Below are 18,325 nucleotides of genomic sequence, written 5' to 3'. Positions count from 1 at the left end.
TGTCCTTCATTCATTTCACCAATTAGTTTTGAAACTCATTCACATCAGGCAACATGACGTCTGTCTGTCTCTGAATCGCCCACAGTGCTCAATATACGTTCAAGGAACGTTACTGACCAACATAGAGGATGAGTGTTTTACACATTCAGTGCCTTGCCATTACAGTATAGATAACCAAGAGAGAAATTAAATCTTGTATTGTGTGTGTGTAAGTTATTATAGATACTGTCTGTTGATTGGCGAGGTAAGTAATAACCAAAACTAGACAGAATCCAAATTATGGGATTTCTGCCTCAAAAGAAAAAAAATCAACTGTGATAGAAATATCTCCCCCACAATGATATTTTACTGATTTTGGAAACAGTCTTAATAGAAGAGTTTAAAGAACTGGGTGTGTTCAGTTTACTCTGGTGTGAGTGCATCGTCCGTGTTAGGTGATACAAACGTGCACAGTCCCATCTGCTGTGACCATAACAACGACTAGAATTTGGCCAAAGGAGTTGATTTGCTATCGTTCTTCCCTGTAATGTGGCTTGTCCTCAATGCCTTGCTTGAAATGGCATTTGCACAGTAGATGTCCAGTGATAAAAATCTTAATGGAATACTCAGGGACATTTTTCTCTCACTATCTTTCACAACTGATACTTTGACCCACTCTGTCTTTATTTTTGTATCTAGTCCTTCCGATGGACTTTTTCTCGTTGCCATGTTGTTTTTCCAGATCAGTAGACCTTGATGGCATTAAACATATTTTCAGCATAATTAATCATAGGCTCTTTTCCACTTTCTTTCAAATGCCTTTTGCAGACAAGGAGCCCCAAACTGTCTCACAGTCCTCAACCTCCCAACTTGGGTGACCCAGTAGAACATTTATCAGAGGCGTCTGGAGATTCTTTGGAAGCCATGTCTGAGGGAGAAACTCCAAGTCCTTTTTCCAGAGGCAGCCGGACTCGAGCAAGCCTTCCAGTGGTGAGGTCGACCAACCAGACGAAAGAAAGATCTCTGGGTAAGCTTCAAAAGGCAGTTTCTAATTTTTATTACTGCATGTGTGTATGTTTATACTTCTGAACACATACCCCTGCATCATCTGGGTGTTAATTTGATCTTGATTTGTAAACATACAAACTACTCAGAAACTCTGTTGATTTAACATCAAGCCTTGAGGAGTTACCTGCTGAAGAAGCAGCAAGTCCAACCGGTCTTTGGGGCTGGGCACATTCAGAACTGGCTGGGCTTAGTCACTCAAACAAGAGACTAGCAGTGCCTGTCGATATTCCTGGTATAAGGAATAGCAAGGTCCGGATTACAGAATGAGCCTCATTTCGTAGGGAACCTCCTCCACAGTTTCAGAATTGTGGACGGATGGGGTGTGAGCCCCACTCCACTGTCTGGCAGTCCAGGGGAGGACATGAATGGCTCCAGGAAGAAGAGGTACAAGGTGGCCAACACTCCCATGACTGGTAAGGAAAGCCAGAAACACAGGGCTGTTTTCTCTACCACCACACGAAAGGGTGGAGGGGTTTGGTAAGAGTTTGGCATAGCCTTGTCTTTCAGTAAGCTTTTAGGAAAACCAGGATTCTATCCTCTGCCTTCACTTATCATTTGCTTTTTCATATTGGATATTCACTTTCTATCTTGCTGTGCTTTTTTTCTTCCTCCTAGCCCCTTAACAAAAGGTACAGGGCCATAAAGATTTAGACCTTTTTGCAAATTGTGCTGGTATTTCATATGCTTAACCTGCCATCTCAAGGTTCTGAGTTGGTACCTGTGTTTTTCAGACGTTTGTGGTCAGGAAAAGAGGGGACAGAAACGGTCAACCCGCAGAAGGCTTCAGGGTCTGGCCTCGGCAGAAGAGGGCTGCATTCTGCCTCTTAGAACTGAGCAGATGCCTTGCTTGAAGAAGGAAAGAGAGGGATGTGGGGAGGTATCCTGGTTTTGTTTCCTCGGTTGCAGATGCTAACCAGAGCAGATTGGGTTCAGACATTGTCCTAGCTCTTCTGAACAAAAACAGAAACAAACAAACAAACAAAAAACCCCTGTCATTACTTGTATTACTCATATTAATTTTTAACGTTAGACTTTGTATACTTCATCTTAGTTTAATCATCCAGGGTTGTCATTTTACAAATGAAAGATGAAAGCCCCAGAAAATCTGGTTTTTGTTTTTTGAGGTTGCATAGTTAATTAAATGGCAGAAGTGGGAAGCCCCTGCAGTTCCTGTTAACTCCATTTACCAGTGAAGGCATGGGACTTGCAGGGGTGTGGTGCACTCAGGGAGCATACAGGGCTGGGGCAGTGTCAAGATGACACAGGCTGGGGCTTTCCATCTGGACTACAGAGCTTAGTGTTCTCTTAACCCCACTCATGCTTGAGGCAGGAGCACAGGAGCCTGCCAAGGAGTGGAATTTCTCCTCTGTGCTTTGCAGGAAATGAATGAGGTTCAGGTCTCTGTAAAGATAGCCTGTGCTTTGCAAAGTAGAATGAAAGATAAAAACAAATGCCTGTGCGCTTCCCCATACCTGGGGAACAGCGAGCCTGTGGAATAATGGACCCTCTGTCTTGCAGGCAGGAATTTGCCCCACAGCCAAGTGCAGTTGGCAATGCAGGTAGATACTGGCTGCCTTTAGGAAGCAAGTCTCTGGGTGCAGGGACTGCAGGAGCTGATGGCAGCCTTGCCCTAGGAATTGCTGAGGGTGGCTGGTTTTCTCATGGGGTGGCTGCACTTTGGCGAAACGCTGCTTTACGCTGAGCACACCTTGCTGTGAAGTTCTGGCGAGTCACAGCAGATTCAAAATGCATAGGAGGTACTGTTCTTCCAGCTGCAGGAGAATGTTTTTGGCCAGTGATTTCCACAACTCATGGATAGAAACAAAGGAACACAGGGAGAGGAGAGGAATGAGAAGTTTGCTCCAGCGAGGGGAGCCCTGGGGTCAGAAAATGAGGCTGGCCCTGGGCCGGCGGCTTGGTGCTGCCCTTGACCGCCTCTCTGTGGCCAATTTGGGAATGTCCTTGCGGCCGCACCTGGCCTTCACAGCATAATTCAGTTGAGCCGGGATGGGAAATAAACAGGAAAGTGTGAGTCAGGGAGAGTCTAAACACAATCTCCCTGCCAGGGGCCTTGCTAGCCTTGTGTTCGGGAAAATTCCCGTGTGCCTGGCTGTATTTAACACACAGACATGGGCTCCTGGGAAGAGCAGGCTCCCCAGAGAGCCCTAGACCAGGAGCAGCGGGGTCCCCCAGCATCTCGGTGGCGAAGCGCAAACAGGACCCCAGGCCTCAGAGACTACAGATGGAGACTGAGCTGGGACCTCCTGCAAATCCACTCTTGGTGCCACCTGGAAGGCCAGCGTTTCCTTTGGTATCTGTACAATGTCATTCTATCTTTTTGTAAAATTTTATTATTTTTTTATACAGCTGTTTCTTATTAGTTATCTATTTTATACATATTAGTGTATATGTATCAATCCCAATCTCCCAATTCATCCCACCACCATCCTCCCCAACCCCCGCCCCACCACTTTCCCCCCTTAGTGTCCATATGTTTGTTCTCTACATCTCTGTCTCTATTTCTGCCTTGAAAACCATTTCATCTGTACCATTTTTCCAGATTCCACATATATGCGTTAATATACGGTATTTGTTTTTCTCTTTCTGACTCAGTTCACTCTGTATGACACTCTCGAGGTCCATCCACATCTCTACAAATGACCCAATTTCATTGCTTTTTATGGCTGAGTAATATTCCGTTGTTTATATGTACCACATCTTCTTTATCCATTCGTCTGTTGATGGGCATTTAGGTTGCTTCCATGACCTGGCTATTGTAAATAATGCTGCAATGAACGTTGGGGTGCATGTGTCTTATGGTTTTCTCAGGGTATATGCCCAGTAGTGGGATTGCTAGGTCATATGGTAATTCTATTTTTCGTTTTTTAAGGAACCTCCCTACTGTTCTCCATAGTGGCTGTATCAATTTACATTCCCTCCAACAGTGTAGGAGGGTTCCCTTTTCTCCACACTTTCTCCAGCATTTGTTTGTAGAATTTCTGATGATGCCCATTCTAACTGGTGTGAGGTGATACCTCATTGTAGTTTTGATTTGCATTCCTCTAATAATTAGTGATGTTGAGCAGCTTTTCATGTGCCTCTTGGTCATCTGTATGTCTTCTTTGGAGAAATGTCTATTTAGGTCTTCTGCCCAATTTTTGTCTGGGTTGTTTGTTTTTTTTAATATTGAGCTGCATGAGCTGTTTAAATATTTTGGAGATTAATCCTTTGTCCGTTGATTCATTTGCAAATATTTTCTCCCATTCTGAGGGTTGTCCTTTCGTCTTGTTTATAGTTTGCTTTGCTGTGCAAAAGCTTTTAAGTTTCATTAGGACCCATTTGTTTATTTTTGTTTTTATTTTCATTACTTTAGGAGGTGGGTCAAAAAAGATCTTGCTGTGATATATGTCAAAGAGTGTTCTTCCTATGTTTTCCTCTGAGAGTTTTCTGGTGTCTGACCTTACATTTAGGTCTTTAATCCACTTTGAGTTTATTTGTGTGTATGGTGTTAGGGAGTGTTCTAATTTCATTCTTTTACATGTAGCTGTCCAGTTTTCCCAGAACCACTTATTGAAGAGGCTGTCTTTTCTCCATTGTATATCCTTGCCTCCTTTGTCACAGATTAGTTGACCATAGGTGCATGGGTTTATCTGGGCTTTCTATCCTGTTCCATTGATCTGTATTTCTGTTTTTGCACCAGTACCATATTGTCTTGATTACTGTAGCTTTGTAGTATAGTCGGAAGTCAGGGAGTGTGATTCCTCCAGCTCTGTTTTTTTTTTTTTTTTTTTGTGGTACATGGGCCTCTCACTGTTGTGGCCTCTCCCGTTGCGGAGCACAGGCTCCGGACATGTAGGCTCAGCGGCCATGGCTCACAGGCCTAGCCGCTCCACGGCATGTGGGATCTTCCCAGACTAGGGCACGAACCCATGTCCCCTGCATCGGCAGGCGGACTCCCAACCACTGCGCCACCAGGGAAGCCCCAGCTCCGTTTTTTTCCCTCAAGATTGTTTTGGCTATTCAGGGTATTTTGTGTCTCCATACAGATTTTAAGATTTTTTGTTCTAGTTCTGTAAAAAATGCCATTGGTAATTTGATAGGGATTGCATTGAATCTGTAGATTGCTTTGGGTAGTAGAGTTATTTTCACAATATTGATTCTTCTAATCCAAGAACATGGTATATCTCTCCATCTGTTTGTGTCATCTTTGATTTCTTTCATCAGTGTCTTATAATTTTCTGAGTACAGGTCTTTTACCTCCTTATGTAGGTTTATTACTAAGTATTTTATTCGTTTTGTTTCAGTGGTGAATGGGATTGTTTCCTTAATTTCTCTTTCTGATTTTTCATTGTTAGTGTATAGGAATGCAAGAGATTTCTATGCATTAATTTTGTATCCTGCAACTTTACCAAATTCATTGATTAGCTCTAGTAGTTTTCTGCTGGCATCTTTAGGATTCTCTATGTATAGTACCATGTCATCTGCAAACAGTGACAGCTTTACTTGTTCTTTTCTGATTTGGATTCCTTTTATTTCTCTTTCTTCTCTGATTGCCATGGCTAGGACTTCCAAAACTATGTTGAATAATAGTAGCGAGAGTGGACATCCTTGTGTTGTTTGTGATCTTAGAGGAAATGCTTTCAGTTTTTCACCATCGAGAATGATGTTGGCTATGGGTTTGTCATATATGGCCTTTATTATATTGAGGTAGGTTCCCTCTATGCCTACTTTCTGGAGAGTTTTTATCAAGAATTATCAAGAGTTTTTATCATAATTTGACAAAATTCAAAAGCTTTTTCTGCTTCTATTGAGATGATCATATGGTTTTTATTCTTCAGTTTGTTAGTATAGTGTATCACATTCATTGATTTGCATATATTGAAGAATGCTTGCATCCCTGGGATAAATCCCACTTGATCATGGTGTATGATCCTTTTAATGTGTTGTTGGATTCTGTTTGCTAGTATTTTGTTGAGGATTTTTGCATCTATATTCATCAGTGATATTGGTCTGTAATTTTCTCTTTTTGTAGTATCTTTGCCTGGTTTTGGTATCAGGGTGATGGTGGCCTCGTAGAATGAGTTTGGGAGTGTTCATTCCTCTGCAATTTTTGGAAGAGTTTGAGAAGGATGGGTGTTAGCTCTTCTCAAAATGTTTGATAGAATTCACCTGTGAAACCATCTGATCCTGGACTTTTGTTTGTTGGAAGATTTTTAATCACAGTATCAATTTCATTACTTGTGATTGGTCTGTTCGTATTTTCTATTCCTCCTGGTTCAGCCTTGGAAGGTTATTCCTTTCTAAGAATTTGTCCATTTCTTCCAAGTTGTCCATTTTATTGGCACAGAGTTAATTGTAGTAGTCTCTTATGATGCTTTGTATTTCTGCGGTGTTCATTGTAACTTCTCCTTTTTCATTTCTAATTTTATTGATTTGAGTCCTCTCACTCTTGATGAGTCTGGCTAAAGGTTTATCAAGTTTGTTTATCTTCTCAAAGAACCAGCTTTTAGTTTTATTGATCTTTGCTATTACTTTGCTTATTTCTGCTCTGATCTTTATGATTTCTTTTCTTCTACTAACTGGGTTTTTTGTTTGTTATTCTTTCTCTAGTTCCTTTAGGTGTAAGGTTAGATAGTTTATTTGAGATTTTTCTTGTTTCTTGAGGTACGATTGTATTGATATAAAGTCCCCCACTATTACTGTGTTACTGTCGATTTCCTCTTTTATAGCTGTTAGCATTTGTCTTATGTATTGAGGTGCTCCTATGTTGGGTACATATATATTTATAATTGTTTTATCTTCTGCTTGGATTGATCCCTTGATCATTATGTAGTGTCCTTCCTTGTCTCTTGTAACATTCTTTATTTTAAAGTCTTTTTATCTGCTATGAGTATGGCTACTTGAGCTTTCTTTTGATTTCCATTTGCATGGAATATCTTTTTCCATCCCCTCACTTTCAGTCTGTATGTGTCCCGAGGTCTGAAGTGGGTCTCTTGTAGACAGCATATATATGGGTCTTATTTTTGTATCCATTCAGCGAGCCTGTGTCTTTTGGTTGGAGCATTTAATCCATTTACATTTAAGGTAGTTATCAGTATGTATGTTCCTATTACCATTTTCTTAATTGTTTTGAGTTTGTTATTGTAAGTCCTTTCCTTCTCTTGTGTTTCCTGCATAGAGCAGTTCCTTTAGCATTTGTTGTAGAACTGGTTTGGTGGTGCCTAATTCTCTTAGCTTTTGCTTATCTGTAAAGCTTTTGATTTCTCCATTGAATCTGAATGAGATCCTTGCAGGGTAGAGTAATTTTGGCTTTAGGTTTTTCCCTTTCATCCCTTTAAGTATATCATGCCACTCCCTTCTGGCTTGTAGAGTTTCTGCTGAGAAATCAGCTGTTAACCTTATGGGAGTTCCCTTGTATGTTATTTGTCATTTTTCCCTTGTTGCTTTTAATAATTTTTCTTTGTCTTTAATTTTTGTCAGTTTGATTACTATGTGTTTTGGCATGTTTCTCCTTGAGTTTATCCTGCCTGGGACTCTCTGCACTTCCTGGACTTGGGTGGCTATTTCCTTTCCCATGTTAGGGAAGTTTTCGACTATGATCTCTTCAAACATTTTCTCAGGTCCCTTCTAGCCCTCTTCTCCTTCTGGGACCCCTATAATGCAAATCTTGGTGTGTTTAATGTTGTCCCAGAGGTCTCCTAGGCTGTCTTCATTTCTTTTCATTCTTCTTTCTTTATTCTGTTCTGCGGCAGTGAATTCCACCATTCTGTCTTCCAGATCACTTATCCATTCTTCTCCCTCAGTTATTCTGCTACTGATTCCTTCTAGTGTATTTTTCCCTTAGTTATTTTATTGTTCATCTCTGTTTGTTTGTTCTTCAATTCTTTTAGGTCTTTGTTAAACATTTCTTGTGTCTTCTCGATCTTTGCCTCCATCCTTTTGCCAGGGTCCTGGATCATGTTCACTATCATTATTCTGAATTCTTTTTCTGGAAGGTTGCTTATCTCCAGTTCATTTAGTTGTTCTTCTGGGGATTTATCTTGTTCCTACATCTGGTACATAGTCCTCTGTCTTTTCATTTTGTCTATCTTTCTGTGAATGTGGTTTTCATTCCACAGGCTGCAGAATTATAGTTCTTCTTGCTTCTGCTGTCTGCCCTCTCTTCTTTTATCTTAATCCACAGAATTTTAGGATCTCCCCACCAAGTCCTGTTGATCTTGTGTTTATTTAAAATAGTCATAGTTGGTTCATCATGGGTTATTGCATTAATTTTGATTTTTAAAAACGTCTCATTAAAATATTATTTTATCTTGATTATTGAGTTTGGTGGGGAGGAGCCTTAAGTTTTGCACCCGAGGAGAGTGCCTCACTCTCCTCACCCCAGTCGCTGCCTGTGTGTCACCCCAGGGACTTCACATCTCATGGGGTGACCTCCAGCCACAGAGCCCAGAAGGGGCAGAGTTGGGAAAGCCCAGCTCCCAGGCTTCCCTTCTGCACATACGCAGTGTGTCACTGGAGCCGTTCCCCAGCTCTGGGAGCCCCGTCTGGACCAATCTTCCAACCACTCCTGCTCCCTGGAGGGGATACAACCTTGCTCTCACTCTAGGTAGCCTGTGCCTGGAGATAAACCTGCCAGCTTAATCATTTTTCCACGTGGATAATCCCTCCTTTCTACTACTTTGGCATAGTAGAAAGGGAGGAGCAGGGGGAGGCTGGGCTTGGTGCATTGCACAGAGGCTTTTGGAAGCCATGCAAGAGAGAGAAGATTTAGCCCTAAGCTGCTGTTTAGGACAGAGAAGTTAGACATCGCTGGTGTCTGTATAATATTCTTTCTCCAATGCTGTCCTGCATGCAAGATGTGAGCTTCTCATTCTGGCACTTCAGGCAGGACCAAGTGACAGCAAAGCCCAGACATCTTTTCTGATGCTGAGTACCAACTAGTCACTCTCGGAGATTTACAAAGCAGAAAGGTAAAGATAGAATTTGATCAGCGGCTCTGATTTATAACGTGACCGGGTTCCAAAAATCTATCACCTCTAAATCTTCACTTGTACAGAGTGGTGGGGTCCCCATGCCCTCCACCCATCCAGAGACCAAATGAAATTCTTCTCAGTGGAATTTATGCCATTTCTGCTTACCTCTCTCTCTTTAGTGAAAAGATAGACCGTTAGGAGAAAGGAAGTCTACAAAAGAAAGTAAAAACAGTTTTGCAGTAGATTTAAGTTTTAGAAATAATTTCCGTGAAAAATTGTCCCGCTGATATTAGGTCTGGGTCTTAATGATGGAGTCGTTTCCTTTTAATCATTGCTGTCTTATAAATGTCTGTCTGGAATGCAACCACGGGCAGGGGCTGCTGTCTGGCTTCTTTGTGGTCGGCCTCGGGGGAAAGGGTAGCCACAAGATGTTCCCACCCTTCTGTGTACCCTCAGGAATCTGAAAATAAAACTCATGTGAAAACAAGAACAGCAACTTCCTTCTCCCATGCAGCCAGATGCCTTGGTTGACCGTATCCTGAATGGTTAGCTTTGGAAAAGACACCTCCCTTACCAGCCCGGCAGCCAGAGGTGCTGCCATTTCTGTAACAAATTACCTGTTAAACACTCAGACTCAACAAGCAAGAATGATTTTAAAAGGCTCGGGAGGATTTTAGACTAATTGAGGGAGAACTTGCCCAACGTGTGTCACTTCTTCGTGGCTGTTCTTTTATTTCAAGGTGGTAACAGTGATGGTGACCATTTGCTGATGGGGATATATTTAAGGAACAGAAGGTTCTCTGTTGTTAGAATCGCCCCTCCTGTGCAGAAGAGTGGGTAGGAGGTTAGAGAAAAAGATGGAGGAAACGTCCATCTGTAAAGCGGAAAACCAAGAAGGTTTATGGGCAAAGACTGTGAGCCTCGTATTAGATTGAGCATGAAGAGGCATCCCTAGGATAGTTAAAAAAAGAAATGAATTTCGGACAAATGGAAAGATGTGTATTGCTCTATAGAGTAAGTGAAGCACTCATGGAATTTGTTTTCCTGAGTGCCAGTAGTGATTGACATGTAATATTATAAAAACTAAAATTTACAGAAGAGAGTTTGATTGCAGGTCAGTAGCTTTGGGGCACATTCCTGACCTTTTTAAGGTGCAATCAAAGAAAAGGTCAGAGGATCGTCTCTAACTTGGGAACTCAGTGGACAGGGTGGGAGGATTTGGTGACCGTCTGGTGTGGTCCACTCCGATCTCCTTCTGGCCTGCCTCCCTTTACTTTGGAGGCTGGAAGGCAGACCCATTCTGGAATAGAAGATGCGCTGGGTTCTGGAAGTAGGGACCAAGGCATTTGTGGAGGCTTTGGGTTTTCTTTAGCATCATTTGCTGAGAGGTCTCTAGGCAGTCACTCACTTGATAAGGTTGAAAGTCAGGGTGCCAGGCATCCATTTTTCTCCTTCTGAGGGCACAGGTATGGTCTGGCTTTTCAGGAGGACCAGCAGTTTCCTGACTTCCAAAGAGGAGTCACAGTGGTCTAGCGCTGTGACTGTGGACCAGAAGCTTCCTCCTCATCAACGGGTTCTGCAACGTCCCAGTTCTCCAGTGCACATTCAGCTCAGTGATTCCACAAGCCATTTAATAAATCTGTTTGGGGTTTTTGTTTGTTTGTTTTTTTGCTTAAAGCAGGAGTTGGTTAATTTCTCTGCAACTGAACTCTGACAGGTACATGGGGTCTGATTTGCTGTTTTTGTAGGAGTTGTAGTGCCTGCCCCTTCTTCACGTTCTAGAAAATATGGCAAGTAGTGGTAGGTACAGACTGATGACTTTTAGAGACTTGGCAGTGAACTGGAGAATGAACTGGAGGTGTGGTTCCCCAACTGTGTTCCTCAGAGCTCTGAAGTTTTGTGGAGTTTTCTCTACTGTAAATGTTGTACTTTCATATAAGATTTCATTTGGCAAATGAGCTATGCTCAACTGCTAACACCCACACAGTAAAAAACATTAAGTAGACCAAGGGGCGTTGGAGAATAAGGAAAGAGAGAAGTTACGAAGAAATTTCCTTTCAATGACAGGAGTCCTTGAGTACTTCTATTTGGCTATATTGGGTGAGTCAAAGATTGTCTCTTAGTTTTTTTGCACTTGATATCATGAATGTCCTGAAAGGTACTTTTTTTTTTAAAAGGGAATCAATCTTTAAGCTAAGGGAGAAAAAAATGGATTTGGGACTGAGAATTAACCACTGAAAGTTATATTTCAAGAATTCCTCTGGTATAGCAAAACATGTTTTTGTGATAGAAGTAATCACCCCCCAATTTTCCTTTATAAGCTTGGATTTTCATATATGAGGTTTTCTGAAAGAAGGGAGTACTTATCCAAGTTTACCCACTTGGCTCTTAAATTCACCCATATGAAAGAATGTTCTTGCAAAAGATTGTGTAGACTCATGATTTGTTTGTACTTACTTTAAGAAATAAAGTCCGTCAGATGTCTTTCGAAATCCCTTGCTATTAACATTCCTGGGTTGAAACTTTAGAACAGATTTCTCAGACTTTGAGGAAATGATTTAGTTAATGCAGTACCTACAGAGTCCCGTGCCCTTTACCGACATCTCGAGGATTGCTTTGCAGACAGGGTGCAGGTAAGGAAAGCATCAATGAAGGTGAATAGAAGGTTTGGTGGAATCTAAGGGTCGGAGCCCTCCCCAAGCCACCATTAATTTACGGGGTCTGCCGTCTGTTGGCTGAGTACCAATGAAAAGACTTGCAGGAGACTTGGGGTGTCCTGTTTCTGTTCCCTCCTTTACAGCTGGGGTGTTGCTAACCCTGGACCGCAGGTCACCTTTCTGTAAACTGAACAGCAAACATTTCTAAACTGCAGGTGGAGTTATAGGGCTAAATAGCTGGAAAGGTGACCTCGGTTTCCTAAGCTATGTCAGAAAATCAATCTGCCTATAAGCCAGTGTGAAATATTTCTCTCTCTCTGTCACAGCCATGAAACCCCATTCAAACCCAGAGACCTAGATAATGTTTATGCTTTTTTTTCTGATGTTAAAGTACCCTTATTCAGAAAAGAACTCTTCATCAAGTTTCATAAGACAACAGAAGAAAGCAAGGCAAGTTTTATCTGTATAAGGTATAAATAGACTTCTCTACATCCAAAATAGATTTGATTTGGCTTAAAACAGTAATAGTATATAAGAACCATTAAAACAAGAATTAATACAAGTAGCAGTTGGGCATAATACGTGTGCCAGGAAAATTAGGATAAGAATAATTGCTGTAATTGCAACCGAGACAAAAAAAAGAAGGTAAAAGGAGAAACGTAATGAGCTCTGAATTTCATGATTTAAGAAGAGGTTTATAGCAGCCCATTTGGAACATTATAATCCAAGAACTCCTGTATCTTAATGCTGTTGATGTCATATTATGTAATAGACAGTTATATTTAACAGTTTTATGGAAAGTTTCTTTGTCTAAAACTTCAAAATCCAAGGACATAGTATGAAACCATCTTATTAGAGGTTATGTCTTTTGGACTATGTAGGTTTCTAGTGATCTAATCTGATACATGGAAAGAGTTCATACCATCTTGATAATTCACCTGGACCCCCAGGTGGTTGGCCCTTGGCTATTAATCATCTCATCGGGGTGGGTAACTTCAGATAGAGAGGAAAATTTGAGAAGCATGTCATGGCTGAAGGCTTGAAAGGAAAAAGAGAGTTGAAGAAGAAATCTCTCCCCGAATTCCAAATTCCTAATAATACCAACTGTTACTTTGTACTCTCTCCAGGGATGAGGTTGAAAGTATCTGAATTGAGATGATGTACGCTGATATACTCTGCTATAGTTTGGTTGGAACAAGAGATGAGACATTGAACTACTTTTGGGGGAAAAAATTTCATTTACCAGTTGCTGTTGTTTTCCTTTGCCTCAAAAACCCTACCTAAAACCTATTGACTATGCCTTGCTATTTTTTCTGGTAAGTGCAAAATTCATTGCACCCTTAAGAGTTTCTTGCCAAGTTAGTTTGTTTTTTCAAAGCTGACTTTAAAACATAATCCTTTACATGCATCTAATTCTGTAAGAGTTCGCACACATTTTTTGCACCTGCTTTTAAAGATGATTCTATGAACTGCTAAAAATAATATTAAGATGCAAGCCAGCTTTGTGTCATATACCCAAGTAAAAGTCCATCCTTGGTGCCCTCATCCTAAACGTGGCCTCCAGAGAGCTGCCTGCTGACATCTGGAAACTGAGATTTGTGGCAGCCTCTTCTATTTCAGGCAGAGTGTAAGAACAGAGGGAAATTCACATCTGCGTTGTTAGAGGGTAGATGTATACCCTCTTAGGCAAAGGAATTGGTGATTTTCCATCAAATTTCTCAAGTAAGCTCTGTGACAGGGGATTGCAGCTCAGTGGCTTCGGGTCTGGAGATGAGGTCCTGTCTGCACCTCACCTATCTGCATGAGGTCCAGTCTCCATTCCAGAAGCTGCTTTTGAGCACGACAGTAGGTGAGTGCCAAGGCGCCACCACGATGGTCTTTAGTTTCTTATCAGTTTGAGCCGCTCTCTGAGGGTCTGTTATTGGCCAAACTGTATCTTCCCCTATTCCCCCACCTCCAAGTTTGTATGTTGAAGTCCTAACCCCTAGTACCTCAGAATGTGACTGTCTTAGGAGAAAGGCCTTTAAAAAGGTCATTAAGTTAGAATGAGGTCACAAGGGTGGGCCCTCATCCGATAGGACTGGTGTCCTTATAAGAAGAGAAGGTTAGGACACAGACAGGTGCAGAGGGAAGGCCATGTGAGGACACAGAGGGAAGACTGCCATCTCTGAGCCAAGGAGAGAAGCCTCCGAAGAAACCAGTCCTGCTGACACCTTGGTCTCAGACTTCTAGCCTTCAGGACAGTGAGAGAATAGATTTCTGTTGTGAAGCCCCCCAGTCTGTGGAACTTTGTTATGGCGGCCCCAGCACACTAACACAGAGACTCAGGGCACTCTTTTCCTCCTACTTCCTTTCTCATATGACAGGACAGTCAGGTTTATGGCAGTTGTCACAAACTTAAAGTATTTCTTTCTTCAAGACAGTAAAATTAGATTCGTCCAGGTTTCTGTTTATTTTGAGTTTTATTCTATCCTCTTCCACCTTTGCTCAGTGCATCAACTTGGTTTCTTAGCGTTGCAAGGGAAAATCTTAAACTCCTGGGACAGATTCATCTTCCATGACTACTTTTCTGTCTGACATCTCCCCAGCCCCATCCTCAGATTTAGCAAATGAAAGTTGCTTCACATCTAAGTGACTTAACTGGATTCCATCAAGAAAAGCTCCGAATGTCATCGTGCCGAGTTTGAGGTCTCAGGAGTTTGGTGATGTCATTAAAAATGATATTCCCACCAACTTTCCACTTTCAGAATTTTTCTAAGGTGTTAATTGGCTTTCAGACGTCTCTGGCTAAATGTTTCCCAGTAATATTAAAGCTAAACATGATAAAAATAAATCCTTCATTTTTTTTCCTCCACAAGTTTTGCCCACTTCTCAATTTTTTTTCTCCATTCATGTATTTATGCATTTATTAAGAATCTGTTCAGTTCCTGGCACTGTTAAAGGTGTCATGGTGAGTTATTTAAAAAATATATGAAATCTGGTTCGTGTATTCAAGGAATTTTCAGTAAACTAAAGACACATGGTAACCATGTAAGGTCTTTAAAATATACATAAATCAAAGAGTACACAGATGAAGCTGTGCATATACCCAGCCATACTGGCCTCCTGGCTGTGCCACATCAGGAATAGACCCATGTTGCTCTCTCTGTCTGGATTCAGCCCCCATTCACAGGCCCCCATGTCTGCATGGCCCCGCCTCACTTCATTCAGAGCTGAGCTCAAATGGCCTCATCAGAGAGCCCTCCCCTGAGTAAGATGGCACCCACCCTGCCAATCCTTTTTGCATCCTTTCTCATGACACATCATTTGGGACAGTGGTTCTCAAATTTTAGCCAAGATAGTATTAAAACACAGACGTCTGGCTCTGCTTATTGCACTTATGGTTCAGTGGACCTGGGGTGAGACCCAAGAATTTGCAGCTGTAGCTAGTTCCTAGGTGATGCTGGCGCTTCTGGTCAGGGGATCACTGATTCAAGGTAATATTGTGCCCTGGGAAAGATTTTAACGTGTCATTACAATGTAGCACCACATGAGGGCGCTTTAATTGGTTCACAGTAGAGGATGGAAAGTAGTCCTCATACTTTGACAGGAAAATGTGGAGGTCTTAAATGTCTGGCCTGGTTCACGTCCTTGAACTAGAGTATTTAATTCCAGCTCCTGTGACTGGCAGGACCCTCACAAGAAGTATGGGGATACACATCCTCCTGCAGCAAGCTGGGACTGTCTTGCCTTTTGCTGTGCGCAGTTCCTATTTTTGATCCCTATTTGATTGGTGAACTACCTTTATCTTCCACCTCATCACCCAACTTGACACACTTGGAAATGTCGGTAGAGCCTATAATGGAAAGGTAGCTGGACTCTTCCCAGGACTTCATGCCTCTCTCTACCATGTCCCAGTTTCCTCAATTAGGGTGTTCCCCGCACCAGCGTCCTGCCCTTGTCTGCCCCAGGGGGACCCTGGCCCCAGTCATGGTCAGTTAACACCCAGGTATTGGTACTGCTTGTTGTACTGACAAGGCAGAGGCAGATGGACGGGGCCAGTGCTGAAGACTTCCTGGAGGAGAGAGTTCCCTTGGTTTTGCATGATTCTAGCGCAGCGTTCTTTCATGTGCTTTCATTTGCCTTCATAAAAAGAATCAAGTAATATAGGAACCTTTTTAAGAGGAAGAGAGTTCAATGTAACATATTAATTGAGTACATTTTAAATACCTGCAATACACATGGTGCTGTATTAGGTAGGAAGAAAGAAAATCATTCTTTTGACAAATACTTACTGAGTTCCTACTAAGACAGCCCTGGGTGCAATCAACAAAAGTGTCACAACCCTTGGGGCTTCCCTGGTGGCGCAGTGGTTGAGAGTCTGCCTGCCAATGCAGGGGACATGGGTTCGTGCCCCAGTCTGGGAAGATCCCACATGCCACGGAGCGGCTGAGCCCGTGAGCCACGGCTGCTGAGCCTGCGCATCCGGAGCCTGTGCTCCGCAATGGGAGAGGCCACAACAGTGAGAGGCCCACGTACCACAAAAAAAAAAAAAAAAAAAAAAAAAAAGAGTCACAACCCTCTGATCTTCTAGAGCTTCTATTCTGTTGGGAGAGGCGGAGGATAAACAAATAAAATAGAGAATAGTTGGTATAAATACGAAGGAGAAAAATAAAATAGGGGCAGGGGTATAGGGAGTGCTGAAGAGATGAAGGTGTTAGAGTTGTCATTCCGAAAAGGATGGACAGGGAGAGCATCACTGAGAAAGTGGCATGTGAGCCATGATCCAGAGCACGTGCAGGTGTGAGCCGCACAGATGTCTGGGGGAGGAGAATTCCAGGCAGAGGGATCCGCCAATGCAAAGACTTTGAACAAGGGCACACCAAGAGCATTCAAGGAACAGCAAGGAGACCACTGTGACTGGAGTCACTCTGTAACAGAGGAGTAGGGAATGAGGTTGGAGAAGCCACAGGAGCTGAACAGTATAGGGCTTTGACAACAGCAAAGGCTTGGGCTGCGCTGTCCTCATCGTGATGGGAATGGCTATATTGTAGAATTATGAGCAGTAGCATCGCTCCCATTTTAAAGATTGTATTGTGGCTGCTGGGTTTGGAGTAGACTAAAGGGGGCCTGGGCACATGTTGTGAAGACCAGTTAGGAGTCTTGGCATGATGTGGGGAGATGAGAAGGTTAGCGGTGGAAGCGGTGAGAAGAATTTGGATTCTGTAGGTGTTCTGAAATTAGAGTAAGAAGGATCCCTGCCATGCAGGGGGTCTAATGAAGGAGGCTTACATATAAGAAATCACCATAGCAGCTAATATTTACTAAGCACTCACTCTATGCCAGATATGCGAATCTAACACACGGTACAGCAAAACCGGGATCTGAACCCTGGCAGTCTGTCTGCAGAACCCACATGCTAAACCACTATACTGAAAAGAGAAAGCAAGAAGAAGTCAGAAAACAGTGGAATAATATCTTCAAAAGCCTGGGGAAAATATCACTTTTAATGAATATTTCTTTAACCGGCAAAATTATTACTTAAGGGTAAGGGCAAAAAGAAGACATTTTCAGGTAAATGGATGAAGAGTATTTAGCATTCACAGGCTCTGGCTGAAAGAACTAGTAGCATGTGTATTTCACACAAAAATCCTCAACAAAATATTAGCAGATCAGATGCAAAAACGTATTAAAAAAATACATCACCACTGAGGGGGATTTATTCCAGGTATGCAAGGCTGGTTCAGTGTTTGAAATACAATCAGTGTGATCTACCATATCAACAGGCTAAAGAAGAAAAACTCATATGATTATATCAACTGGCACATAAAAAGCATTTGAAAAAACCAATACCCATACATGATTTTTAAAAAACTCCTAGCAAACTAGGAATGGAGGGGAACTTTCTCACATCATAAAGAGCATCTACAAAAAAAAAACCCTACTGCTAACATCATACTTAATAACAAGAGACTGAAAGCTTTCCCTCGAAGTTTGGGAACAAGGCAGGGATGTCCAACCTCACCACTCTTATTCAACATAATTTGGGAAGTTCTAGCCAGTTCAGCAGACAAGAAAAAGGAATAAAAACATGCCATTTGGAAAAGAAAATATGAAACTCTCTGTTTCCAAGTGACGTTATCTACATAGAAAAATCCCAAAGAATGTACCAAAACAACAACGACAGCAACCGTCCTGTAGAATAAGTGAGTTCAGCAAGGTCACAGGATCCAGGATTAACATACAAACTCAACTGCATTTCTGTATACTAAGAGCAGACACCTGGAAGCTAAAATAAAAGGCATAATAGCATTCACAATTGCTCTGAAGAAAATTAAATATTAAGTATAAATCTAACAAAACATGGATAGGATCTGTATGCTGAAAATTACAATATGCTGAGCCCTAGATCATGGACTTTAATGTAAAATGTAAAACTATAAAAACCTTTAGAAAAAGATAAGAGATGTTATTCTGGACTTGGAGCTTTGTGAAGAGTTCTTAGACGTGACACCAAAAGCACAATCCATAAAAAGAAAAACTGATAAAATAGACCTTCTCCAAAAAAGTGTCCAAAAATATGGACCCTGTTAAGATGAAAATATAAGCTACAATCTGGGAGAAAAATGTCTGTAGTCATGTAACTGACAAAGGACTAATATTTAAAAT

General features: G+C 41.8%; 1 protein-coding gene across 15 annotated transcripts in view; it reads left to right on the top strand.

The window, feature by feature from the left end:
* KIAA1217 overlaps positions 1-18,325 on the top strand; it is a gene marked incomplete at its 3' end in the record, with an annotated part of 500,156 nt that overhangs the window by 327,775 nt on the left and 154,056 nt on the right. For all 15 annotated transcript variants that reach the window (XM_082618040.1, XM_082618037.1, XM_082618035.1 and 12 more), the window contains one exon: positions 808-1,006. In XM_082618040.1, coding sequence (XP_082474166.1) covers positions 808-1,006 — 199 coding nt within the window. The remainder of the gene's footprint in view (positions 1-807; positions 1,007-18,325) is intronic.

The sequence above is a fragment of the Mesoplodon mirus genome (genome assembly GCF_964341445.2).
Source record: "Mesoplodon mirus genome assembly, chromosome: 4".
Classification (NCBI taxonomy): Eukaryota; Metazoa; Chordata; class Mammalia; order Artiodactyla; family Ziphiidae; genus Mesoplodon; species Mesoplodon mirus.
This window is presented reverse-complemented; position numbering and strand designations above follow the sequence as displayed.